This window comes from Arabidopsis thaliana, chromosome 2, assembly GCF_000001735.4.
Source record: "Arabidopsis thaliana chromosome 2, partial sequence".
NCBI classification, from domain to species: Eukaryota; Viridiplantae; Streptophyta; class Magnoliopsida; order Brassicales; family Brassicaceae; genus Arabidopsis; species Arabidopsis thaliana.
The window spans coordinates 18,217,474-18,241,427 of NC_003071.7; the positions used below are offsets into that span (position 1 = coordinate 18,217,474).

General features: G+C 37.0%; 9 protein-coding genes across 16 annotated transcripts; 5 read left to right on the forward strand and 4 right to left on the reverse strand.

Moving 5' to 3' along the window:
* Positions 1-85: 85 nt before the first annotated feature.
* Positions 86-2,086, reverse strand: AT2G44020 (Mitochondrial transcription termination factor family protein). The gene has a single exon (NM_129964.3). The coding sequence runs from the start codon at positions 1,785-1,787 to the stop codon at positions 264-266; it is 1,524 nt and encodes a 507-aa protein (NP_566005.1). The 5' UTR covers positions 1,788-2,086; the 3' UTR covers positions 86-263.
* A 526-nt stretch (positions 2,087-2,612) lies between these two features.
* On the forward strand, positions 2,613-3,755 carry AT2G44030 (Galactose oxidase/kelch repeat superfamily protein; the record flags this gene model as incomplete). Its single annotated transcript, NM_129965.1, has 1 exon — positions 2,613-3,755. The coding sequence occupies one exon, from the start codon at positions 2,613-2,615 to the stop codon at positions 3,753-3,755; it is 1,143 nt and encodes a 380-aa protein (NP_181931.1).
* Positions 3,756-4,220: 465 nt separating this feature from the next.
* Positions 4,221-6,689, reverse strand: AT2G44040 (Dihydrodipicolinate reductase, bacterial/plant). Its single transcript, NM_129966.4, has 9 exons — positions 6,512-6,689; positions 6,200-6,413; positions 5,801-6,038; positions 5,467-5,600; positions 5,297-5,371; positions 5,093-5,194; positions 4,891-5,000; positions 4,702-4,789; positions 4,221-4,580 (listed from the first exon to the last, which is right to left on the reverse strand). Exons 1-9 carry the CDS (start codon positions 6,523-6,525, stop codon positions 4,512-4,514), a joined length of 1,044 nt encoding a protein of 347 aa, NP_566006.1. The 5' UTR covers positions 6,526-6,689; the 3' UTR covers positions 4,221-4,511.
* A 50-nt stretch (positions 6,690-6,739) lies between these two features.
* Positions 6,740-8,760, forward strand: COS1 (6,7-dimethyl-8-ribityllumazine synthase / DMRL synthase / lumazine synthase / riboflavin synthase). The gene is made up of 8 exons (NM_129967.4): positions 6,740-6,981; positions 7,069-7,184; positions 7,321-7,416; positions 7,493-7,588; positions 7,732-7,810; positions 8,051-8,097; positions 8,196-8,255; positions 8,406-8,760. The coding sequence occupies exons 1-8, from the start codon at positions 6,831-6,833 to the stop codon at positions 8,442-8,444; spliced, it is 684 nt and encodes a 227-aa protein (NP_181933.1). The 5' UTR covers positions 6,740-6,830; the 3' UTR covers positions 8,445-8,760.
* A 29-nt stretch (positions 8,761-8,789) lies between these two features.
* AT2G44060 (Late embryogenesis abundant protein, group 2) lies at positions 8,790-10,820 on the forward strand. Of its 2 annotated transcripts, none has more exons than NM_129968.4 (3): positions 8,790-8,919; positions 9,444-10,420; positions 10,510-10,820. In NM_129968.4, the coding sequence occupies exons 2-3, from the start codon at positions 9,449-9,451 to the stop codon at positions 10,513-10,515; spliced, it is 978 nt and encodes a 325-aa protein (NP_181934.1). In that variant the 5' UTR covers positions 8,790-8,919; positions 9,444-9,448; the 3' UTR covers positions 10,516-10,820. The 2 variants fall into 2 exon arrangements, with proteins under 2 accessions (NP_181934.1, NP_850408.1); NM_180077.2 differs by having other exon boundaries at positions 8,846-8,919; positions 9,447-10,420; positions 10,510-10,678.
* Positions 10,821-10,956: 136 nt separating this feature from the next.
* Positions 10,957-13,934, forward strand: AT2G44065 (Ribosomal protein L2 family). 3 transcript variants are annotated; one of them, NM_201956.3, is made up of 5 exons: positions 10,957-11,085; positions 11,197-11,242; positions 11,325-11,483; positions 12,348-13,117; positions 13,917-13,934. In NM_201956.3, the coding sequence occupies exons 3-4, from the start codon at positions 11,387-11,389 to the stop codon at positions 12,893-12,895; spliced, it is 645 nt and encodes a 214-aa protein (NP_973685.1). In that variant the 5' UTR covers positions 10,957-11,085; positions 11,197-11,242; positions 11,325-11,386; the 3' UTR covers positions 12,896-13,117; positions 13,917-13,934. The 3 variants fall into 3 exon arrangements, with proteins under 3 accessions (NP_973685.1, NP_001325084.1, NP_566007.1); NM_001337071.1 differs by having other exon boundaries at positions 10,957-11,242; NM_129969.5 differs by lacking the exons at positions 11,197-11,242; positions 13,917-13,934 and having other exon boundaries at positions 11,000-11,085; positions 12,348-13,134.
* On the reverse strand, positions 13,392-15,157 carry AT2G44070 (NagB/RpiA/CoA transferase-like superfamily protein). Its single transcript, NM_129970.4, has 4 exons — positions 14,976-15,157; positions 14,014-14,858; positions 13,852-13,906; positions 13,392-13,704 (listed from the first exon to the last, which is right to left on the reverse strand). Exons 1-4 carry the CDS (start codon positions 14,994-14,996, stop codon positions 13,624-13,626), a joined length of 1,002 nt encoding a protein of 333 aa, NP_181935.2. The 5' UTR covers positions 14,997-15,157; the 3' UTR covers positions 13,392-13,623.
* Positions 15,158-19,315: 4,158 nt separating this feature from the next.
* ARL (ARGOS-like protein) lies at positions 19,316-20,700 on the forward strand. Its single transcript, NM_180078.4, has 2 exons — positions 19,316-19,863; positions 19,962-20,700. The coding sequence occupies exon 2, from the start codon at positions 20,253-20,255 to the stop codon at positions 20,658-20,660; it is 408 nt and encodes a 135-aa protein (NP_850409.1). The 5' UTR covers positions 19,316-19,863; positions 19,962-20,252; the 3' UTR covers positions 20,661-20,700.
* A 95-nt stretch (positions 20,701-20,795) lies between these two features.
* Positions 20,796-23,937, reverse strand: AT2G44090 (Ankyrin repeat family protein). Of its 5 annotated transcripts, none has more exons than NM_001036460.2 (4): positions 23,766-23,903; positions 22,853-23,642; positions 22,092-22,524; positions 20,828-22,021 (listed from the first exon to the last, which is right to left on the reverse strand). In NM_001036460.2, exons 2-4 carry the CDS (start codon positions 23,353-23,355, stop codon positions 21,209-21,211), a joined length of 1,749 nt encoding a protein of 582 aa, NP_001031537.1. In that variant the 5' UTR covers positions 23,356-23,642; positions 23,766-23,903; the 3' UTR covers positions 20,828-21,208. The 5 variants fall into 5 exon arrangements, with proteins under 5 accessions (NP_001324773.1, NP_566008.1, NP_001324775.1 ...); NM_001337074.1 differs by having other exon boundaries at positions 20,887-22,021; positions 23,808-23,937; NM_001337073.1 differs by having other exon boundaries at positions 20,796-22,021; positions 22,092-23,642.
* Between the last annotated feature and the right edge of the window lie 17 nt (positions 23,938-23,954).

Genomic DNA, 23,954 nt, shown 5'->3' on the forward strand with positions numbered 1-23,954 from the left:
TAGCCAGCTCAGGAGTAGTTCTTTCTCCACAAGATACCACCAAAGACACATAATTTAAAATTCTATAAAAACCAAATCAAATTTTGATTTTGGATCTGAGTAGCTGTAGATTAGTCAGAGTTAGTCCTTTAACATCTAAAGATTTAAGATTTAGCAAATGTGGCAACAAAATCAATTGGAGAGAGAGCAACAGAACACAATGCTTGCAAAAAAATTGTAGCTAAATGCAAAAGCTCAATTAAGCTAAAAGACTTTTGATTATTCTACAAAGTAAGAGTGCGTCTGTAGAGAACTTCATCATCACTCTCATCTTCTTCCTCATCAGTCACTATCTCGCCACCAGGCATTTCTAACTTCCCACCCATGTCAAACGTTGGACCTTCAGTATCTGGATCAATGAAGTTACCTTGTAATCGTTCCTCGAATCTTTGGTCACTGCAATTGAGGAACCAGTTCAATGAACTCCTGATTCCTTTGCTCTGTAGTTTTTGGTACCTCGGTTTGATTCTTGACTCCAAGCTATAAGTAAAGTACTCAGGGTACTCCACGAGTTCTTTCATCGGTCTCCCCATCTCGGTCTTGTAAAAGTAGTAACTATTCTTCATGAGTTCCACTCGGGAACAGAGGATCTGAGGACATCTCACAACCATTTTCGCAATGTCCTCAACTTGAAATGCCCTGCCCAAGAGAAACTCAATGGGTTTCATTATCACATTCTGCTTAAGACTTACAATCTGTGGCATTTTCTCTACCACACGAGCAAATCCTTCAGGATCAATCTTGAGCTTCAAGCTGAAAAAGTACTGTTGTGTAGACATCTTGGCTTTCACTGGTAACCCGAGAATTTGAGGATATTGAGCTATAAGCAAAGGTAGTAGTTCTTTCTTGACGCCAAAACTAATCAAGCAATCTACGTTTGGTTTAACAGTCTCCTCGAGATTGTATCCAACTATATATGAACGTTTCTCTAGCATCCTAGCCACAATTTTCTTTGGCAAACCAATGGAAATTAGATAATCTACTAAAGGCTTGATCATGGTTCCAACTCTCATTCCCAAAAGATAAGGATACTGAGTTACCATTGGACCAATGTCCCTAGGACTCACACCAATGCTCACCAAATACGCAACCGATGTGCTCATCGTGCCTTCAAGCTTAAACCCTAGCAGCTCAGGATACTTCATCAATACATAACCCAAATCTTGCTTCTCCACATCGAGTCCTCTAAGAAACTTAACCACAGGAGCAAGCTCAACAACCACACTTGCGTGTAGAACCTGAGGATAGTTCTTAACAAATTCTCCTAATTTCGATCTCGAGATTCCAATTTTCTCTAAGTAAGCCAAGACAGGAATCAAATTCTTACGCACACTACAACCTAACATCAAAGGATACTCATTTATATCGTCAATCGTTAACCCTAGCTTCTGTAAGAACTCAACACGCTCACACATGACTTCAATGGTGGAAGGTAGCTCAATACTCTCCAATTCATCGGTGATTATCCCCAAACCCTTGAGATAGTCGCAGATTTTGACGCGATTCACGAGCTTCTCTTTCTTCCCTTGTATAACTCCCCATGTGACTGTAGGCATCTCGTACTCTGGAAACTTTGAAGATTGGGTTGCATAGTGAGCAATCCTGAAAATCGAACAAGGGTTTTGAAATTGAGGGATATTAGGATCTGGGTTTATCAGGGTTTTAGCTTCAGTGGAAGTAATCGGAAAGATGAGACTCTGTCTTTTGAGTAAAGCTACGAACTTGTTCCTCCTAAGAAGATAGCTCATTCTGGAGATACCCAGAAGATTGTTGTCGAAGAAGATTACGACTTCGCAATAAAAATCAAATGGGTAATCGAAAAGATCCTCGCTTTCTCGCCTGAAGGAGTTTAGCGATTAGAGACGAGAGAGATACGAAAGGCGCGTGAGAGAGAAGCCCTAACGAGAGAGAGAGGAGTTTTTCACTCTCTGCCTTTTTTTACCATCCGAGTAAAAAATGTTAAAAAACACATTTTTTTTTGTCAATTCTAACTTTTTGGTGATGATGATGCAAATATGTAAAACGTTGAGAACATTTATAATTTGGGGGAATCAGCTGCTGAGATGTTATATGGTCTTATTCATGTTCGTTATATTCCACTACTAAAGGAATGGCTGCTATGGTAAGCAAGAGTACTTCTTCTACATCTTGTGTTATACGGAACTGATCTTCATTATTCAATCACTGTTGAATCGTGTTGAACTTTTTTAATTCTACGTTCATTTGTAGTTTGTTATATGGTGTTTCAGTCCCCTCTTGAATCGTGGATAATCAATCTATAATATATTGACTTATTGAATATTGAAAAATAATCAAAGATTAATCAAATGCTACTAACTCCATTAAGCAATTGCCAATTGAATATTTATCTTATCTTCTACAGTGGATTCAAGTTCAACTAGAAGATATCAAAATATTTAATAAATTGATAAATAAGATTTTCAAACTAGAATTTCGCTAAATAGTTACAATTTTGTATATAATTCTTTAATTACTTTTAGGGTAAAAGCTCTCGTATATATTACACCCATATAAACCCTAGATTAAACGTTCCATCCGAAGACACGAACACGATGACGACCGAAGAAGACATGAGGTCATCATCATCAGAGTCGTCTCCCAAGTCGTTTCTGTCGTTACCGTACGACGTTGTTTTCAACTGTTTGTCTCGTGTCTCGAGAACCCACGATCCAATTCTCTCTCTCGTATCCAAGAGTTTCAGATCACTCCTCGCTTTGCCTGATCTCGAAGCCGAACGATTCCGCATCCTAAAAAACGAGACCTGCCTCTATGTCTGCTTAAACCTGAATAACAACAACAACCCTAACCCTAGCTGGTTCATACTCTCTCAAACTCCTAAACATAAACTGATACCACTCCCTTCTCTTCCTTACCCAGATCCACATCCCAATTGCTCAACTGTTGTCTCAACTGGTTCAGAGATCTACTTGCTGGGCGGATTCGTCGCAAAGGAAAAGAGAAGCAGGAGAGCTTATGTTCTCGATTGTAAATCTCATCAATGGCGTCGACTCCCTAAAATGCGTATAGCTCGAAAAGAAGCAGCCGCTAATGTGATTGACGGTAAGATCAATGTGTACGGAGGATGCAGCAGCGAGTACCATAACAGCGTAAACTGGGGAGAGATTTACGACCCAATGACTCAAACTTGGGAGCCATTTCCGGAAGGTGCCTTGAACAAAGAGGGTGTGATTCCATGTGCTCTAATAAAGGATGGCATAGCTTTTCCTGATTGTGGCCTCCTAATTAGTGGAAAAGTTTATGACACTACAACGATGGACACGCTTGATTACAATACACCCATGGACAAGCTTGACTTGTGTCCAAATGTTTGCATGCTAAAGATCGATAACCAAGACTTCCAAGCATCGGTTTCCGATGGGAAACTCAAACTAGTTCGCTGTCGTGGCGCTATGGCGTGGCATTGGACGGTTGGGGGACTTGAAGAATTGTCTTGTAATTATCTTCTTTCGGTGGCAAGCCCTGGCGGAGGAAGGAGAGTGACAGTTTGGTGGAAGACGTATACTAAGGAATGTAAAACGGAGATTTGGTGTGCACTAATTTTGCTTGAGCGCGAGTTGGTTTGGGGAGTCATTGAATGGTCTGAGAATGTGTTTACCTTGCCTGGATCTGAATCCGATTCAGATTCCAATTCCTTCCTTTTGCATTATGAATTAGTGACACTTGCTCGACACTGAATATATACTTTCACAAGTCTTGCTAATTATATGGATATATACTACCAACAAGACCAGCAGCTTCTTTCCTTAATGCTTATTGCAGACATTGATGGAGCTTACTTTCCCTCATTTGTTTCTCATGGCCTATGGAACATAAAACCGTTCTTTGGTGTCTCATGAGAAGCCCATTTAAAGCCCAAATAAGCTGTCACTGTTACACATTTAAAAGACTCCCCGGAGTTCTTCTTAGTTGCCTGCCCTAAAATGCATACCGCCAAGAACAGTCGAAGTGACTCATTTGTTCAATGAGAATAACAATAAAAGCCAAAAATCTTAACAACACCAGATTGAATAAACTTTGTCGATTAAGATTATATACAAGATGATTTCAATCTCTGCGGATTGAGTGGTCAAGTTCCTTACTATGATTATGCACTTGATCTCATTTTAGATGTTGAATCATCAAATGGTAAGTGAAGGGTCCATTTGATGAATTTAGGTTTTACTTTGTCTGAGAATTGTTGTGGAGAAGTTTGATCAATAAGACTTCACTTCAATGATCCAGAAAGGAGAATAACATTGAGGTAAAGAGGTCAAAACATGAACAATACAATGGCAAGTTCTTGTATATACCAAGGAATTTCAAAAGCCTGTGCTCAAGGCAGAAGAAGTGGGAAACCAAACATCTAATTTTCACAGCTGATGATTTGGTAAATCTAATCTCAGCTCTTCTACAACCACCATTTGGTCAATGCACTGGCAAAACTCGAAAGCTCAACGCATATTTCCCTCTCTCAAGACATCGATCATGTTGTAGATTCGCTGATCTGCTTTCAATCGAATCTGCATTTCACAAAAGTGTTGAATCAACAATTAGCATTATAGAGAAGAGCGGTGAGACTCAGAGAAAGCTGAGATTCAATTTCGCAGAATCATGATGAGCAATAAGAGCAAGCTTTAGAACCTTTTTGGCGAGGAAGAGCACGGCATCAACAGTACCCTCAGCATAAATTGATCGGCCGCAGACATTGTGCTGGAACTCGAAGGAGACACTGCAAAGAAAGACAAAGAAAAGGGAGCTAGTTATGGAACAGAGACACTTTTACAATGGAAACAAAGAAAAGTATAAACAATATCTTAGATATTGCATTACGTTTCATCGGGTGATGTCAAGTGATAAAGATGGAAAGCGTGACCAGAGATATGCTCCTCAGGTACACCCACCATCTCCACTTGCTGTTTTGGATCCCGAATCAATTGTATCTGCCACAAAAGTTGTATACACAGAAAATTCACATTCCGAGGATAAATTAAGTGATTGCCAAGATGTAAACAATAAAGGATGACCAATGCACCTGATCCATGTCGTAAGACACACCCAATTCCTGGAAGCAAGAAATAACAGCTTTTGCTGTTCCGGATGCATCCAATTTGCTAGCTTGATGAGACTCCATCACCTACATATAGATTGGCAGTTGATTAGATGTAGCAAGAAGTAATATAAAACTAACAGAGAAAGAAAAAAGAATTTGAATGTATAAAAGAAGTAAGAAAAGTACATCCAAGGAATAACCAGAAAAGGCTCCCGGAAACTGCTCAGCCATGATCTCCATGGCCGCAAGAAATGCTACAACCTATAGACCAACAAAGCACACAAATATGAGCAAAAATGATCTTAACTTACATGCATAAGTAATCATTTCTTCCAGAAACATTCAAGTACACATACCTGTTTACCCATCTGTGGAGAAATCACAGCATAAATCTTTGCTTCCTCAACAGTTTCATACAATTTGTTCCTATCTCCACCAGTTGTTCCCATGACGAAAGGAACACCTACTTTGCTATACAGCTCCGCATTATCTACATTTTGCGAGAATACCAAACTTGAAATCAACAAACAATAGACAAAAAAAACACTTCTAGCAGATGATTTTCACTTGCACAAATTCTAAACTAACTCAATCAAGGATCGTTCCGCCAACCAGAATTCAACCATAACTTCAACAAATCTAGAATACAATTGTCTTTTGATGGTAGAAATGAGAGATTCTGAAGTTTACCATTTACTGCAGAGGGAATTGTGTAGTCGACAACAATTAGCTCCGGGTGCTTCTCAAACACCGAAGAAAGAACCTTTTCTCTTTCAGTTGGACCGTGCACAGTAATCTCCTTTCCACAGACCTCAACTCTCTGACCATCCTCACCAGCAGATCCAAACGATATGGGAACAATATTTACTCCTGCAGAGTCTGCTGCTTTAATTACAGCTTTCCCCATTTTGCCACTACATCCATTCACCTGTAGAATAAGAGATAATGAATATAGCTAAATCCAACATAAAAATCCCCATTTCAAAAGGAACAAGCTTTGACATTTCTACATTTCAAACTTAAATGGTAATGCAAAGTCAAATCTCACAACTTTGAGTCTAAGAGAAATCATCAGATGATCAGGTTTACCATGATGGATATGCCATTTCCAGGCAAAACAGATTTCACGGCCTCCTCACCGGAATCCGCCATCGCCGTCATGGATAAAACCACCGGAAGACGACGTGTCCCAATGCCCATGAAACTAACACGGCCTTTACCGTATTTTCCTACAGTCTGATTCGTTCTAGAAGCAAATGCGATACGCGGGCGATGAAGAAACACACTGGACGACGCCATTAACCTGTGATCAAATCGTTTAAATTCAATAGAATCCTCTTAAAGAGTTTAAAGCTCATCTCCGTCAATCAAAACGTGAAATTCGTAGGTTTCGAAACGTACCCATTCGTAGCCATAAAGGAATTTACTCTCCAGGATACGGAAGTTTTGTTCTTTGTTACGACGGAGTCAAAAGTTTAAATCTTTCACTTTTGTCTGAAAATTTCCGGCCGGTGAGAGTGATTGGGGATGTAGGGTTTAGCTTATCCCTTTTCATCAAACCGGAAATCTCTAACCAAACTAATAGATTCAATGAAACCGTAATTTTAATGAAAATAATAAACCGGAAGCCTTGAACCGATTTGATAAGCTAATGGACCTCACAGTCTCACTCTTAACCTGAAGAACGAAGAACCGTCTCTAAAACTCCGACGAACGAAAAATGAAGTCATTAGCTTCGCCGCCGTGTCTCCGCCTGATACCGACGGCACACCGTCAGCTCAATTCGCGTCAATCTTCCTCCGCCTGTTATATACACGGTGGCTCTTCTGTGAACAAATCCAATAATCTCTCATTCTCCTCATCCACATCCGGTAAGCTTGCTTTCTCTCACTTCTCTTATAATAACTCAAATCGTTTTTTCGCAATTTCGTGATTGAGATGTTAACATTTGGTGTTAGGATTTGCGTCACCACTAGCTGTAGAGAAGGAATTACGCTCTTCATTCGTACAGACGGCTGCTGTTCGCCATGTTACGGGGTCTCTTATCAGAGGCGAAGGTCTTAGATTCGCCATCGTGAGTTCTCAGAATCGCTTTCTTACTTTGTGCGCTGCTTAGATTTAGTGACTTGGTTCTGATTTACAGTGAAATTTGAAAACTTTGAGCTCAATTGCAGTGTTGACTTGGTTCTGATTCATTTTTCTTTCTCAAGGTGGTAGCTCGTTTCAATGAGGTTGTGACTAAGTTGCTTTTGGAAGGAGCGATTGAGACTTTCAAGAAGTATTCAGTCAGAGAAGAAGACATTGAAGTAAAAGTCTTTTGCTTGTAGAACAGAATAAAAAGTTATGAGCTTTCACAAAGCTAATGACACTGTTTTTATTCAGGTTATTTGGGTTCCTGGCAGCTTTGAAATTGGTGTTGTTGCACAAAATCTTGGGAAATCGGGAAAATTTCATGCTGTTTTATGTATCGGCGCTGTGGTATGATTCTTGTTTTGAAAGAATCTCAGGCTATTCCATTTGTTTTTCTCCTCATATGGCTTCAGAAAGTAGTTGCTTTATGTTGATAACATATACTTAAAGAGTTGGATTTTGATATTACTGTTGTCCTTGTTGTGGTTTAGATAAGAGGAGATACCACACATTATGATGCTGTTGCCAACTCTGCTGCGTCTGGAGTACTTTCTGCTAGCATAAATTCAGGTTTACCTCGATACTTATTTGCTGGATATACATCTTTAGACATTTTTATTTGACATTGTTTTGGAAACACTGAAAGATTGATTTTGTATACTTCCGAACCTAAAAGAGCGGGTAGTTCATTTTTGCTTTTCTTTGGATTTTGGATGTTTAAATTCCCTCATCATGAATTACTTCTTCAAATTTTGTGTTTACGCACTATTGACTCTAGTAATTAAAGCTTATAAAAAATCCAATTTGCAGGCGTTCCATGCATATTTGGTGTACTGACTTGCGAGGACATGGATCAGGTTTAAGTTGTGTTATGCAAGAGTTGATGATATATAGCTTATTCATCATAATGGATGAACACTGAATTTGTTAATATTGTGGTTAACTGAAACTCTAGGCTCTGAATCGATCTGGTGGCAAAGCCGGCAATAAGGGAGCTGAAACTGCTTTGACGGCGGTAAGTATCATTATGATTCAATCCTTTATTGTTAGAATAAGATGTAGAAATTCCTGATCATTCCATTGAGCAACTGGTCATGTTATAACCATTCGGGTTCTTATGTCTTTTTGGTAAAGTCTTTGAATATTTCTTCCTCTTGTTTTTCAGCTCGAAATGGCGTCGTTGTTTGAGCACCACCTGAAATAGCTCGGCTCGTTCGATGGATGAACATGATCACGTATGAGAACCTCTTGATGTTGTCCCATTTGGTTACAATCCAGTCTCTGAAATTGTTTGTACCTCAAAGATTGTCAAAATGTTTTACCCTTGGTTACAAAATCATTTAAACGCTTTTGTAAGCTTCTGGCCTTGTTTTTTTTTTTTGAATCGTATGATAATAATAATTCCTCCGAATTTTGGGGGTCTTTCTGTACTAATCAAAAATGTGATCTTCTTTGTTGTAATATCTTGAAATTGAGGTGTCGAAATGGATGTCAATTTTAAAAGCCAATAAGGATCTTACACGACGAAAATTTTGTCGGCGAGCGAAGATTACGCGTCACATTGATAATAGTTAATATAAAGTTCAACGGATCAACCAATTCCACAATCTATAATCATTTTGTGACTCTTGGAGCACTCTCTTCTCTTTGTCTCTGTGACTCACATTCATCCAATCCAGGTAAAAATCAAATCCACTAAGTTTTATTTCTCTTCATTGTTGTTCTTGCGTTGATCCTTCATGATTTGATCGGAATACATGGAAAAAGGTGGTGTAATTAGATCGAGCTTTTTGTTTCTCCGATCTGTTTGACATTTAGGTTGATCTAGTGCTATCATGTGTAGATCGAACATTCGGATCTGTATTTCCCACGAATCCTCTTGATTCACGTGATATGATCATTGTCTCTTAGTACAGAGATGCATTGTATGTTCTTTGGTTTGGGATATTCCACTAGGATCCTAGTTGATGATATCTAATGTGATGCGAGTTCTCTATGGTCTTTGGTGAGAAACTTTGTTTTGGTGATTATAGCCTCTTACAACTACTAAAAACTGTGATTACACTTTGTTTGACTTTTACAACCATTGTCCTGCTGTGATTGATGAATCTACTCTCGGCGTTGAATGCTTGAAGTTTTGTCTATTCTTTGATACTCTAAGCTTTTGTTTCTGTGGCACTAATTGACTTTTCTTGCTGCTTAGGAGGCATGTCGACATCTGAGGATAAACCGGAAATCATCAGTAGAGTAGTTCATCAGGAGGGTGACGTGGAAATCGTCGATAGAAGTCAGAAGGATAAGGACGAGGAAAAAGAAGAAGGGAAAGGTGGATTCCTCGATAAGGTGAAAGATTTCATTCATGACATTGGTGAGAAACTCGAGGGAACCATTGGCTTTGGGAAGCCAACTGCTGATGTCTCTGCGATTCATATCCCTAAGATCAATCTTGAGAGGGCAGATATTGTTGTGGATGTGCTTGTCAAGAACCCGAATCCAGTTCCTATCCCTCTCATCGATGTCAACTACCTGGTCGAGAGCGATGGGAGGAAACTGGTTTCTGGTTTGATCCCGGATGCTGGAACACTCAAGGCTCATGGAGAAGAAACTGTGAAGATACCATTGACGTTGATCTATGATGACATCAAGAGCACTTACAACGATATCAACCCCGGGATGATCATACCTTACAGAATCAAGGTTGATCTGATTGTGGATGTGCCAGTATTGGGAAGACTGACATTGCCGCTGGAGAAATGTGGAGAGATCCCAATTCCAAAGAAACCTGATGTTGATATCGAGAAGATTAAGTTCCAGAAGTTCTCTTTGGAGGAAACCGTGGCGATTCTCCATGTGAGGCTTCAGAACATGAATGATTTCGACTTGGGGCTCAATGACTTGGACTGTGAAGTTTGGCTGTGTGATGTAAGCATTGGGAAAGCAGAGATCGCGGACTCGATCAAGCTTGACAAAAACGGAAGCGGATTGATTAATGTGCCGATGACATTCCGACCAAAGGACTTTGGTTCTGCGCTTTGGGATATGATTCGTGGTAAAGGAACAGGGTACACAATCAAAGGTAATATTGATGTTGATACACCATTTGGAGCTATGAAGCTTCCTATTATCAAGGAAGGTGGAGAGACCCGTCTGAAGAAGGAAGATGATGATGACGACGATGAGGTTATTTACCTATATATTCTTTTCTTTTGCTTATAGCTTGAACGTTATGATCGTTTTTGCTCACTAATATTAATTTCATTTTCTTACAGGAATAAGGAAACAAAGTGCTGCAGAGACAGAATGGTCATAGTTACTAAATCTCCGATCTTGAAATGTCTATTTAAAATTAAAAAAAAAGAAAGACTTGTTTTGTGTGCTTTTTGATAACTGATGGATCAGACTTTTGAATAGAGCCGTCTTTTTATTGGACTTCTTATATCATTGTGGTCTCTCGTTAGCTTAGTTATGTTTTGTGTTTCACATTGGCGTTTATCAATTACATGAATGAACCTAAAACGCAGTTCACATCCTCAACGATCATGTGTTAATTCATATTTAGAAAATTTAATCTCAAGTGATTCTACAATGGAGACGTTTATTACATACGTGCTCTGTTCTTCCTTTCTCGCGCCTGCACATGGTGTAGAAAACACTGATAGAACGAGCTGGGCCTATCTAGTGGGTTTGGTGTATTGGGCTTGTATTAATGAATTGGGCCTGTCTTCTCGATTTTAATTAAAACAATTAGGCATTTAGGCTCTCTCTCACACACCCATAGTCGTCTTCCTCGATCAGTCTCTCTCTCAAATTGCAAAGGTTTCTTCGAGGACTTTGGCATACTGCAGGTTTGTCCCGATCTCATGCTACATCATTATACGAAGCCATTACTTAACCCAGTAGATTGATAGCTCAAATTATCATTGCAAGAAATGACCGGATTTAGTGATATTGTACAGTTTTCTGATTCGGAATTTTAAATAAAAATCGGTCGTGACGATTTAGGTATGTGGGTAGTGCGTAGAAGCCCTAATTTCAAGGATATGTACAGTTCCAGACTGTTAATTATTTGTGTTTATTTGGATAGGTTGTTGGAGCTGTAGTGCTTAAAAACCCTACCTTTATACTGTTTAGAGCAGCAGTCCCTCCATGTCAGGTCTTGTGGCGTTATGCAGAGCTCGAGCTTCTGCTTCGTCTTCTTTATTCAACAGCGTTATTCGTCCAGCATTTCGCAATTTCTCTACAGGTAGGTGGTATTACTCTTTATTCTAGATGTATGCTTTTGACAGACTTTTCAAGTTTTCTCACTCTTTGCTTTGAACCTTGAATGAATTTGTTGAAGAGGTGATATATGGGTTGTGAAATGGTGTAGGAACATGGTTGCACTGTGAGTTTTATAATAATAGTTAAAGCCATTTTCCTTAGGCAGAGTATTGTTACAAACAACAAAACATTGAGTAACGTCTATTGTTATGTTAGCCTCTTCTATTTAAGTGGTCAAGTTGATTTTTTTTCCTATGTTGTGGGTTTTATCAAGCTACAAACCTCTTCTAGATGGATTAGGAACTGGATGAACGAACTTACTTACTTCTGGATTAGATGATGAGCTAGTGTGAAAGTGCGGTTGCTTCTTTTTGTTAGATGATAAAAGAATGAGCTTGTATCACATCGGCTCTTCTTCATAAATTAGTCTTGGATTAAAGATTGAGCTGAAAACTATGCTACTTCAAGTTAAGATACTATGTAACTAGAATAAGTTTATAACTAGGGCCTAAGCTGGGATCTCTGCAACTATGGTGCTATTTGTATCTAATTCTTCTCCTAAGTCTCTTGCTAGCTGGATTATATTCTTTTCCTATAATTAAGATTGAGCTCTGTGGAGTATCATTGATTGATGCATGTAGCTACTTTGTGGGACTTGAGTCTGTCTAGTCTATAATTAAGATTGATCTGTGTGGAGTATATACATCTCAAAAGTGACTTAACCTGAGGGATTTGGAGATCCAAAGTTTCAATCAAGCTTTTTATTTTTTGTCAAAATCCATATCTTCTGTTTTGTGTGCGTTTTATTTTTTGATAGAAAGCCTCTATCTCTGTTGGTGTTTTGCAGGTTTTGCTGATACACAGAACAAATCATTGGTAGCACAAATGAAAGAAGAGATGCTCCACATGGACATCAACTCAATGATAGGAAGTTCCATGCCACTAGGTATGATGCGTATCGGAACAATCATCCACAACATCGAGATGAACCCAGGGCAAGGCGCAAAGATGGTCCGAGCTGCAGGAACCAACGCCAAGATCCTAAAGGAGCCTGCTAAAGGGAAATGCTTGATAAAGCTTCCGTCAGGGGACACCAAGTGGATCAATGCCAAATGTCGTGCTACGATTGGCACAGTGTCGAACCCGTCTCATGGAACGAAGAAGCTATATAAAGCAGGACAGAGTAGGTGGTTAGGGATAAGGCCCAAAGTTAGAGGAGTGGCGATGAATCCGTGTGATCATCCACACGGTGGAGGTGAAGGAAAAAGCAAAAGTAGTGGAAGCAGAGGAAGGACATCGGTTAGTCCGTGGGGAAAACCGTGTAAAGGCGGTTACAAATCAGCTAGTGTCAAGAAGAAGAAGAAGCGTTTGGCAGAAGCAGCAGCCAAAATGTGATATGGGTGAACAAGTTTCGATTTTCTTCAAACGTTTCTTTCTTTTAAAAAGCCTCCAATGTTATTTGGTTACGTTATTGAATCTGTTTTTTGAGAGTTTTTTAGGCTTCATGAAACTAGAAGATCTTTGATCAGTTGAGAATAAATATGGTTACGTGTTTACTTTTATTAAAAAAAAAAAATCGAATTCAAACGTTTTCATCATAACAACGTTTAAAACAATGCGAATTTCTTTTTTTTATATATATATTAAAATCGTCGAAATCAAATTTGAGAGATTTATATGCTTATACTAGAGAAAAGGGTCTAAAAAGAAAAGAAAAGGAAACAAGAGAAAGAGTCAAAAGGTTGGAACAATATGATGCATTGAATCAATCCCCACGATAAAAAAAAAACATTCAGCAAAAAAAAACATTCAGCACAAATGTCTTCTTTGACTAATTAATTACCCCAAAACATTAATCAAAAAAGTGAAGAAATCAATTTGACATCTTCCTTGGTCTAAACAAACAACCAACTATTGAAAAAGTTCCTTATAGTGGTTTTTGAAAATTGAAACAAAAAACGAGAATGGTATTCTATAGGGAAAATAGTGAAAGAAGCCCACAGAATTGGAATAAGGAATGAGAATTAGATGTAACAAACAACAGAACAGCAACCATGCCTTATAATCTTGGGTCCTACTCCTCCATATCATTTCATTTTTATTCTTACTTCTATTTTGAGCATCTAAATAACAATCTTTGAGCTTTGAAGCAAGTGTTCTTTCTGATATTCTCTTACGATGACAGGCACACTTGTGGGAGGTACCTGAAATATAAAACATGGTCAGTGTTCAATGGTTTGAGATTCTGAATGAGTGGAGAAACTGTGTTGCATGAGTTATGTTTAGGGATGAGATCACTTGATCACCATAATGCTATGTTTTTAATTAAGAGCCGATATGATTAATCTTACCATGCCATAATCTGTGATTATCATGGAAATGTAATCTGAAGGTGTAGCATCATACCTATCATTAGAAAAAAAATCACAAACGGGTTTAGTGGCAGGCAGAGAAGAATAGTATTAACAGAACATATATAGTTTCACTTGTACGATTAACACAAGCTAGCTTACATCAAGTTCAGAAACTTCAGCTTTGCATTGTTGGTCAAGCCATTTAAGTAGTTTATGTCTTCTCTTCCATGAACTTTTGAAATAGCATTTGGATCACCGAGCTCATTGGAGCATATTGAATAATCCAACTGCACCTTCTCATGGAACTTATAGGCTTCGCAACAAACAAGCACAGGAACACGGAAAGCATTAGCCACCATTGCAACACAAGCAGTGCCAACCCTTGAGTAAACTGTTCCGTTAGAAAAAACTGATGAGGCGCCCAAAAACACTTTGGTGACTTGGTGCATGATATATGATATGGCAGTTATATGAGTGTATGTACAGTTAATGCCTCGTTTGATCAATCTACGAAGCAGTAGCTTCCCTTGAAGCTTTGGTCGAGAATCCACCACAAAGACACGAAACTTTTTCCCGAGTTCATGTGCATGCACTAATATCATCTCAATGACAGTGGAAGATCCGTAGGTCAGAAGGACATCACCGTCTCTTATTTTAGTGACAGCATGTTCGACTATCACTGTATCTGCACCTATGATTTTCTCGTTAATGAAACGTTCAATATCTGAGTGAAGAGAAGCTTTTGCTTCAGATTCAGAAAGTGTTATAGGCAGCTTTGCAATCCTGTTTTTCACAAATCGGATTGCGTTTCCCATGCTAATCGAAAGCGGACGGCATTCTATGAGGAAAGAGACGTAGCTACTTATTTGAGCAGTCATGTCTCTATTAAGGGTATTCTCAGGCGGCGTCGAGTAATCTTTAACAACCTCTTGGAATGCTTGGAGCATCGCAATACATCTGGCATTGCCACCAGAAATATCCCAAGAAAGATAATGAAGACCAACCTGATAACCACAACAACGTCATACTCATTCACTAGACAAGTAACATTCATCTTAATGAGCAACCACTTATTAAAACAAAGAGATTATATAATTGTATATTACAAGCACTAACCATACCTTGTACACAGCAGAATGCATAGGGTCAAGAAGTTACGATTTTCTCAAATGCTTCTTCCTTTAAAAAGCCTCAAGGTTTGGTGACGTTATTGAATCTGTTTTTGAGAGTTTTAGGCTTCGTGAAATTGGAGGATCTTTGATCAGTTAAGAATAAATATGGTTAGGTGTTTCCTTTATTTAAATATCATCGATCGAAATCAAACGTTTTCGTCATGACCACGTTTTAAACAATGCGTTTTTTCCTTTTTTTATATACTAAAACTGTCCTAATCAAATTTGAGAGATTTTTATATATATGCTTATGTATTACTAGAGTAGGGCTCAAGTAAAAATTCGAGGAAAGGGTCTAAAAAGTATAATTCAGAAAACGAATAAAAAAGGAAACACGAGAAAGAGTCAAAAGGTTGGAACAATGCATTGAATCAATCCCCACGATAAAAAAAAAAAAAAAAAAGAAACATTCAACACGAATGTCTTCTTTGACTATTATCTATTAACCCAAAACTTTTAGTTATATATACATTTTATCTTTTTGATGAAACTTTGAATGCTGTAGGCTGTAGCAGAGAACAATATATTCTTCAGCAATATTAGTTTTAAGACGTTCACTGATAGATTAGAGTTAGAAATTAGTCGGTATTAAACCAAAAAAAAACACACACTAGTATAATACACTTGACCGCATAATTTTGCTTCCACTTGAAAAGTGAAGAAATCTATTTGACATCTTCCTTGGTCTAAACAAACAAGCAACTATTGAAAAAGTTCCTTATAGTGGTTTTTGAAAATTGAAAAAAAAAAACAAGAATGGTATTCTATAGGGAAATAGTGAAAGAAGCACATAGAATTGGAATTAAGATTGAGAATGAGATGTAACAAACAACAGAGCAGCCAGCCAGCCACCATCCTTGCAAACTTGGGTCCTACTCCTCCATATCAATTCCTCATTTCATCTTTATTCTTACTCTTCTCTTTAATCTTCTAATTAACAATTTTTGAACTTTTCATGTTTTGGTACATAACCAACGAAAAAAGAAACAAGTGACGTACAAAACACAAGAAGAAAATGAAATTATCTTAATTGATTCTGACCTAAAGAATTTAACATTTTCTCTTTCAAATCTTTTGTAGCAAGGGAGGTGAAACGAAAACGAATCATTAAGATACGTGCAATGAATCCAATAACCTCTATGACTAGCAGATGCATGAATTTTATTTTTGTGTTTCTGTTATGCATCTTTTTAGTTGCTTTTTAAGTCTGGTCATATCTTCGCTCAGACTTCACTGATGCAAAGCTGGATACAAAATCGACAAAAGTATATGTCCCCATATATTCCTATCTTTATACTGAAGAAAATATATACTTTAGCTTTATCTATCGCACTACTTTAGTCTTTAGAGTTGATTTATCAATTAGTTCCTAAATCAACTAATGCACATGATTTAATGTAATTAATTGTCTCTTAATTGTACGGATTAGGTGATGAAGATCCACCGTCCACCATGGCTGTAGTACCTAATTAATACCGTGTAAACTTTAAACCACGGGTATTACTTATGATTGTTATTAGAAAATAACATTAGCTTACCTCAAAAAAAATGAGGAATTTGTTTTTGATTTCTAGCAAAAAAAAAATGAAACCAAAAATGATTAGACGACTCTTTTGTTTGTAGACACAATAAATAATATAGAATTTTTGTAAGAAATTAATAGTTTAGAACAATATGCGTGTATTCAAAAAGAATATAATTAAGAATATTTGAAATGATTAAATACCAATATTATTATATTAGTTTATATTTTTAAATCAAATTACTCAATTACAAAAATAATACATTAGAAAATGATTAATTATATTTTTCTAAAGTGTTATAAAGACACCATTTCCTAACGGTATTGATTTTAGATAATAGAAAACAATAATTTGTGAGGAGAAAGTATTTAAAAGAAAACAGAAAAAGAAAATGTATAACGTAGAAGAAAGGTGGCTTTAGATTGGAGAGTTGTACGAGGAATATTAATAAGTCAAGTTGGTCGAGATATGCATTGAATCGATGGGAACGAGCCACGTGACAACGACATGTGCCGTTTCATCCACATTACATACCTTTTGAAATTATTGCTTATTTAATTCTTCTATCAACATTTTTTTTGCTTATACTTATTTTCTTCAATATATCTCATACCACTAACAATTAATAAAGGCTAATCTTAATAGAGAAATAGAATCATTCGTTTTAATAAACTCAAGTATATGTGATGAAACTGTGGGCATATCATATAAACTTGTTATTGAGCATAATAATTCATCTTATTATGTCCTACTATGCATTATGCAATGTATATAATATGAATTTTTTGTTGAATATTGTTGCAGGTCCACTATGTTCCACTAGACATGCAATCTAAGGGAGGGTTTGCGATGTTCAAGGCAATCATGCATGGGTTGCCATTTCTATATAGCTTTCCCTTTCTACAATTTTTTTCTTTCTAATTTTCTAAAAATTAAATATACACACACTATGGATGATGGATTAACCAATAGAATCCAAGGAATTACGAGTAAAAAAAACACCCTCCTATAGTTCACCTATATCTTATATCTTTCTTGGTTTTGGCTACGAATTGAAATCTTTTTCTGATTTGGATAAGAGATTGCGCTCTCTGTATACGTTCTTATATATATCACTATAATCAAATATGGGTTTTCTATAAATCTGTAAGGCATTATAAACATATGTATCAATATATTCTTAACTGACATTTAGATTGGTATAAGCAATGTTATTTACCTACATATTATCTATTTGTTTACATAGGAACTGGTGGCATCGATCCTAACCATAAGATCATGAATACAAAAAATCAAAGATATCGAATCAAGTACATATCCACAAGATAATTTGAATATCTTTTAAGATCGGGAAGATATCACTATGGTGTATATGCTATTTATATAACTGATCAGTTATATATAGTTGTTAAACTTTGTTCTAACAATTTAAAAGTCTGCATCATCTTTTTATTGACGTTAATTAAGTTTTGTTTTTGTTTAAAGCGGGAGGTGAAGTTTTGTTGTAATTATGTCTACTTGAGCCATTATAATTGTAGAATAGTAATGTCATTTCCATTGGGAGTTTAGCTAGTAGTTGACGAATAAAACCATTTCTCCTTTGTAAAAAAAAGTAGAAAAGACGTAATCAATAGATGTTATACATGCGATTCATTGAATTTGGATAAATAAGTATTTTGGATTGAAAAAAAAATAAAAAATGAGTAGTGGATTTTGGTAAGCTGTCAATTGGTTAATACCAGAACGGCTGAAACTAAACTGCTTGCGAAAATTATCATGTCCCTCTTAATTAAACACCCAACGAAAAGTACTTATGAATATATCCATTAGATATTTTAATTATTACATTTTTAGGCTGTTAAACAAATAAATTATATCGGTTTACCTGAAAGATAATGAATGAAAAAAAAAAAATCTTAATATATTATTTTATGTGTTTTTAAAAATAATAAGCTGTCTTGTATTTTTAACAAATAGCATTTTTAATATAGTACGATATTTAATACTATATCACTTTTTTGTTTAAATCATACTAAACAACACCTAGCCCTTTTTAAAATAAATAATAATAATAATAATAAGACCACTTATGTATCCTTTATGTATCATGTAAAATACAAAATTCCCTAATTATATAAATTTAAGTTGGCATTTCTTCTGACTATTAAAAGCATAAAACGAAAGAGAAATAAATATTGGACCAACTGTCCCACTAAAAACGATAATATGATATAGCCACCACATGAAATGCCGAGAGGAATAACAATATGGGTCATCATCGGTCGATAACACATAGACAACATTATTATTAGGTTGGAAAATTTAATTAATTCACACACATATACATATACATATTATACAGTTCTATGACAAAAAAAAAGTGATAAATGTTGAATATATTTGTCAAACTAATTTGGTAATTCACCGAATTCAATCTATTGATTATTGCTATCACTTCTCATATTCAATTTTTTGTGCGCGAGGAATTCGAATCTTTAATTAGTACGTTTCCCCGTCCATAGTTTCAATAGATTACAACTCTAAATGATTATATAAAACAAACAAAACATTATCATATAGAACAAAGATTATTTGTGATAACCTAAAATATTTATCTTATCTTTAATTATTTGTTTCTAGTATTATTAATGACTGATACTGCTTTATTTATTTCAACCAAACAACTTTGACTATAGTCTACAATAATACACGATCAACGTTATAAAAGTTTGGATTCGTTTTAATTAAAAACCACCATTGAATATTCCAAAAGAAACTGAAACCTCCATCTCAAACAGAGGCTTACCCCAAATAAATTCCATCCCACGTCATCATCAGAGAAAGTGTCTAGGGGAGAAGAACCACTGTGATTGTGGAAAGAGAGAGAGAAGTGTAAAGTAATCAAATAGAGAGATTTCAATTTTGTTCAGACCTTCCAGAATAAGCAGCAACTTGCCTCTCACACTTGTCACCCCCAAAAGAGAAAAAAAACATTAAAATTAAAATCTTATCATTTTAGAAAAATCTGTAAATTCAGTGAACCTTCCTCTGTTTCCTGTTTCTTCTCTGATTCCACAGTCTTAACCCCAAAAACATTATATTTATTTCTCTCATTATCTTTTACCATCTATTTTTATACCAATTCCTTTTATCAAAACCACTCCCACTTTATTTCTTCTTCTCTGGTTTTCTTACCAAAAGAAACTTTCTTCGTCTTCCTCTGTATTTAAGCTTTAACACCCTGTTTTTGGTTTCCAACGTTCAATCTTCATCTTCTTCTCGCTGAAGGTGTGTTTGGCTCTAACGGTTTAAAGGTACTTACTTTCGATTCTTTTGATTCATTCTCTGCTCATGTTTTTGATTGAATCACAACGATTTACTGATCAAAACTTGGACAAATTTTCTCTTGCAGCTTTCTTGAAACACCAATTGAATCTTTTCTCTCTACCGGCAAAAAAAAAAGATTAGTCCTTTTAGGTCTGGAAACGCCAAGATCACTCGTTCTAAACCTTAGATTTTGTCTGCATTTCGGGATAATCATTTCATCGTCAGGGTTCTTCAACCAAACTACATTTACAGAAGAAGAAGAAGAAGAAAAGTTCGTTACTTTTTATGCGTTTGGATAAACAAACTCAAGTTTCTTCTTCATACATCGATCTGATTTTCCAGATCAAACTTCGAAAAGAGAAAAAGCCTTCTTTAAATGATTCGTGAGTTCTCCAGTCTACAAAACGACATCATAAACATTCAAGAACATTATTCTCTCAACAACAACATGGACGTGAGAGGAGATCATAACCGGAAAAACACGAGTTTTCGTGGTTCAGCTCCAGCTCCGATTATGGGGAAGCAAGAATTGTTTCGGACATTGTCGTCGCAGAACAGTCCAAGGAGGCTAATATCAGCGAGTTACTTCAGTTTAGAATCAATGGTTGTGCTTGTTGGTCTCACAGCATCTCTCTTGATCTTACCGTTGATTCTTCCACCATTGCCTCCTCCTCCTTTTATGCTGCTTTTGATTCCTATTGGGATTATGGTTTTGCTTATGGTTCTTGCTTTCATGCCTTCTTCTAATTCCAAACATGTTTCTTCTTCTTCCACTTTTATGTAATAAACGTTTCTTTAATTGAAGAAAGAAATCCTTAAACAAAGGGAGGTTTTGTCTATTGTCATTACATAAGGTTTCAGGGTAAGAGATTAATATTTCATTTGTAAAACTTGTTTTCTTGATGCAGAATTATACAACTATTTATATAAATAAAGAATGATTAATAGTTTCATGATTTCATTTTTCTCATGGTCTGAAGCAAAACCAGGATGAGAGATTGGTACAAAATGTAAGAAATTGAAAGGCTTTCATTACAGGAGAGGAGACCAATAAGAGTCTGAGACAGAAGAAGTGAAATAATATGTAGATGAAATAATATAAAAGGCTTTGATTATCTCTCCCATGGTTTAGGATGCATAAAAGACAGATAGAGAGACTTTTGACAAAGACATTCTCATAGCAAGTTTGTACAAGTCTACAAGAACCCTTTTTCATCATCTCACAACCTGGATCAGAATCCATAACTATAGTGGAATGGTTGTTTTTCAGTTCTTATTTTATCAACTATTTAAAACGAGTTGTGTTAACTCAGATGCTGAATCCATTGTTGCTCAGTGTAAAGAAGCTTTGACCAAAAAAAGAGGAAGGTGATGCTCCAAGATGGTCATGAGCTGATGATGACCTTTCTTTACTTCTTCTGTGTCTACATCGAAGCCTTCAAGCTGTGTTGCAGCTTCCACGAGCTGTCCTCTTAGCTTTTGTGAGAGCAGCCGGCCACCCGCATCCACACACTCTCTGTACAGTGGCATGTAGGCGATTGCCACTCTCAATGGTGCTGGGAGATCCTTTAGACTTATTGCAGACTCTCCGAGTTTCAAAACTCTCATGAAATTCATGTAATTTTCCCGGCTTTCCTTCAATCCTTGGTTGAATGCAGCTTCTGACCACTGTTCTTGGAGAAACGATTTGAGGTCGGAAGGAACAGACTCGTCTTCTGACTTTGCAATGGTGTCTGCAACTGAATATGTGGCTGCTGGATCCCCGAGGAAATCTGATTTAAGGAGAAACTCTACTCCGTGGAGGGAACCACCACTTCTTTCACCGGCTGCTTTGAGGATTTCAATGCTGAGAGCAGTAAGGACGGGTCTTGGAACATGAGGAAGGAGATAAGCAGCAACCTCAACCTGGCTGCTTGAAGTGGCGGCTGTGAGAGCTAAGCATAGCTCCATTTCACGACAGCCTCGTTTCACAAACCATTGAACAACTTGCATGCAACCTCTCTCCGCTGCTCTCATCAAGGGACCCAAGAAAGCAATTGCATGACCTTCTTCTACAAGGCAATCCATCGTTTCGATTTTACTATAATGCGAGGCAAAACCAAGGGCTAAGTCAACATCCACGTCTAAGCTATTCCTTTGAGCAATCTGCACCAGGAAAAAGTTCAGTTAGATTGCACAAAGTAACTTGCAAGCAGTCATTAAGAATTAGATTTACCTGCAACAAGATGCGCACAAGTTCTGTGCTCCCAAAACGAGAAGCTTCAAGGAAGCACTGATTTACATTATCTGCGCCTCCTTCCACCAGCATACCGAGCAATCCATGTATGACAGTAGCTGAAATTCCAGAAGCCCAGCCAGGATTAAACGAGGTAGAGAACAGCGTAAGCGGGAAGCAAGCTGCATCAAAGGCTTCTGTGAAATCCTTTCCTGATAGATGGTTTCCTGCAAGATCTAAGAACATCTTGAAAGCAGAAAGCTGGAGTTGGATCTCAGCAGCTGAGTCTTGGTTAGCTTTATCTCTAGGGCCCTGGCATCGGGAGTGAAAACCTATACATTTGAGTGCCCATTCAGTAAACTTTTGAACTTTAGCACCAGCTTCTGCTTTGAGGACCTCATCACCGTTACACTCTTGGAGACGCTCGTGCAACCTGGAAACGCCGAGATGGGAAAAAATGGATTTATATAGAAAGGGTATCTCACCCTTCCCAGCTAACCAAAGATAAACCAGGAGGAATAAGAACATAAGAGATACTATAGATTTAACAAAAAGCGATTTCTAAGAAAAGTTAACAACACTAAAACACTTGCAGATGTAACCAACCAATGTAACATGTAAGACACAATGTAGTGATCATATAAAGCAAAAACAAGGTATCATAACAGAAACCAACTTCTCCAATAATCCAAAAGTGTTTTACCATAATTATACTGAGAAAAAGGGGAAACATCTTATAAGAGAAAGTATCAAATGTGTACCTTTGAGCCATAACAGTTACAGTATCAGCAAGACTCACAGTCCGGCTATGGCAAGATGAAACACAAGAAGCAAGAAAGGAAGTCCTAAGTGTAGCTCTAGTATAGTCCTGAGCACCATGACATATGATCTTAGCAATCAATTCAGTGATTCCCCGTAACTCATGCTCTGTGCTCAAGAACCAAATAGAATCTAAACTAATACACAACAGATCATTCAAAGTTTGTGGATCAGCCAGCTGAATAAATCTCTCTGAAAGTTGCCAATCCTGTGAGCTAACAGCACCTTGGAAAAGCCGTCCCAATTCGATTCTATCCTGTCTATTAAGCTTCTTCTGTTGCTCAAGACCCCTGCATTTCAGTATCTTTGCAGTAGATCCAGAGCATTTGGTCGGTTGAGTGATGATACCTACAAGAGGTGACTCTCTTGCAAAAACAACATCACTCTCTTGAGGTTCCAAGTCAGAACCTACAGGCTCATCAGGATACATGTCATCGTTCTCCATCCACTCAGATTTCCAAAATCAATAATCCAAAAACTTGTTTTGACATTCGAAAAACCTTTGCAATAACAATACTGTATACCAACAAATCCCTTCCTCCTTGTACAAGCAAATGTCTTGTACCAAAATCAAAATCCAGACTTGCGCAATCAACCACTCCAAGAAATCAAACCCAGGAAGAAAAGAAAAAAGAGACTAGAGATTTCGTTCAGAAAATGCGGTAGAATCGATTCACGAGAGCGAAAAGGGTCTGAATTTTAGCAAAACGTAGTCAACAGAAGCATCCAAACCTTAAAATAAAATAAAAACAGAAACTGATCCCAATCAGAATCCATGGCCGAGCACAGCAATTGTGAATTCGGCCATGAAAATTGCATCGGAAAGAAGAAGAAAGATGTGAATTTGCAAATTACCAAAGAAGAACATTCGTAGAGGAGATGGGAAGATGAGCGAACCTGGACGAGATTTTCATTGAGAGGTCAAGAGAACAATGAGAGAATTTTTTTTTATTTTTTTATTGTAAAAATAATAATTGACAAAATTAATTAAATAAATTTGCTTTGCACTCACAGAACAGAACAGAAGATGACATTTTCTCTATT

Bases quoted from the DNA above. Each gene is read 5' to 3' on its own strand.
- AT2G44020 (NM_129964.3), bottom strand. From the start codon at position 1,787: ATGAGCTATCTTCTTAGGAGGAACAAGTTCGTAGCTTTACTCAAAAGA.
- AT2G44040 (NM_129966.4), bottom strand. The intron at 5,195-5,296 runs GTACTTTTCTTA...ATCTATATGTAG, and splicing joins TTTCTGGTTATTCCTTGGAT to GTGATGGAGTCTCATCAAGC. The intron at 4,790-4,890 runs GTAATGCAATAT...CTTTCTTTGCAG, and splicing joins TTGACATCACCCGATGAAAC to TGTCTCCTTCGAGTTCCAGC.
- COS1 (NM_129967.4), top strand. From the start codon at position 6,831: ATGAAGTCATTAGCTTCGCCGCCGTGTCTCCGCCTGATACCGACGGCA. The intron at 7,185-7,320 runs GTGAGTTCTCAG...TTCTTTCTCAAG, and splicing joins AAGGTCTTAGATTCGCCATC to GTGGTAGCTCGTTTCAATGA. The intron at 7,417-7,492 runs GTAAAAGTCTTT...GTTTTTATTCAG, and splicing joins TCAGAGAAGAAGACATTGAA to GTTATTTGGGTTCCTGGCAG.
- AT2G44060 (NM_129968.4), top strand. From the start codon at position 9,449: ATGTCGACATCTGAGGATAAACCGGAAATCATCAGTAGAGTAGTTCAT.
- AT2G44065 (NM_001337071.1), top strand. From the start codon at position 11,387: ATGTCAGGTCTTGTGGCGTTATGCAGAGCTCGAGCTTCTGCTTCGTCT. The intron at 11,484-12,347 runs GTAGGTGGTATT...GGTGTTTTGCAG, and splicing joins ATTTCGCAATTTCTCTACAG to GTTTTGCTGATACACAGAAC.
- AT2G44070 (NM_129970.4), bottom strand. From the start codon at position 14,996: ATGCATTCTGCTGTGTACAAG. The intron at 14,859-14,975 runs GTATGGTTAGTG...TGTGGTTATCAG, and splicing joins TGCATTCTGCTGTGTACAAG to GTTGGTCTTCATTATCTTTC. The intron at 13,705-13,851 runs GTAAGATTAATC...TTTATATTTCAG, and splicing joins TAATCACAGATTATGGCATG to GTACCTCCCACAAGTGTGCC.
- ARL (NM_180078.4), top strand. From the start codon at position 20,253: ATGATTCGTGAGTTCTCCAGTCTACAAAACGACATCATAAACATTCAA.
- AT2G44090 (NM_129972.4), bottom strand. From the start codon at position 23,355: ATGGAGAACGATGACATGTATCCTGATGAGCCTGTAGGTTCTGACTTG. The intron at 22,525-22,852 runs GTACACATTTGA...CGGCGTTTCCAG, and splicing joins GTAACTGTTATGGCTCAAAG to GTTGCACGAGCGTCTCCAAG. The intron at 22,022-22,091 runs GTAAATCTAATT...TTCCTGGTGCAG, and splicing joins TTGTGCGCATCTTGTTGCAG to ATTGCTCAAAGGAATAGCTT.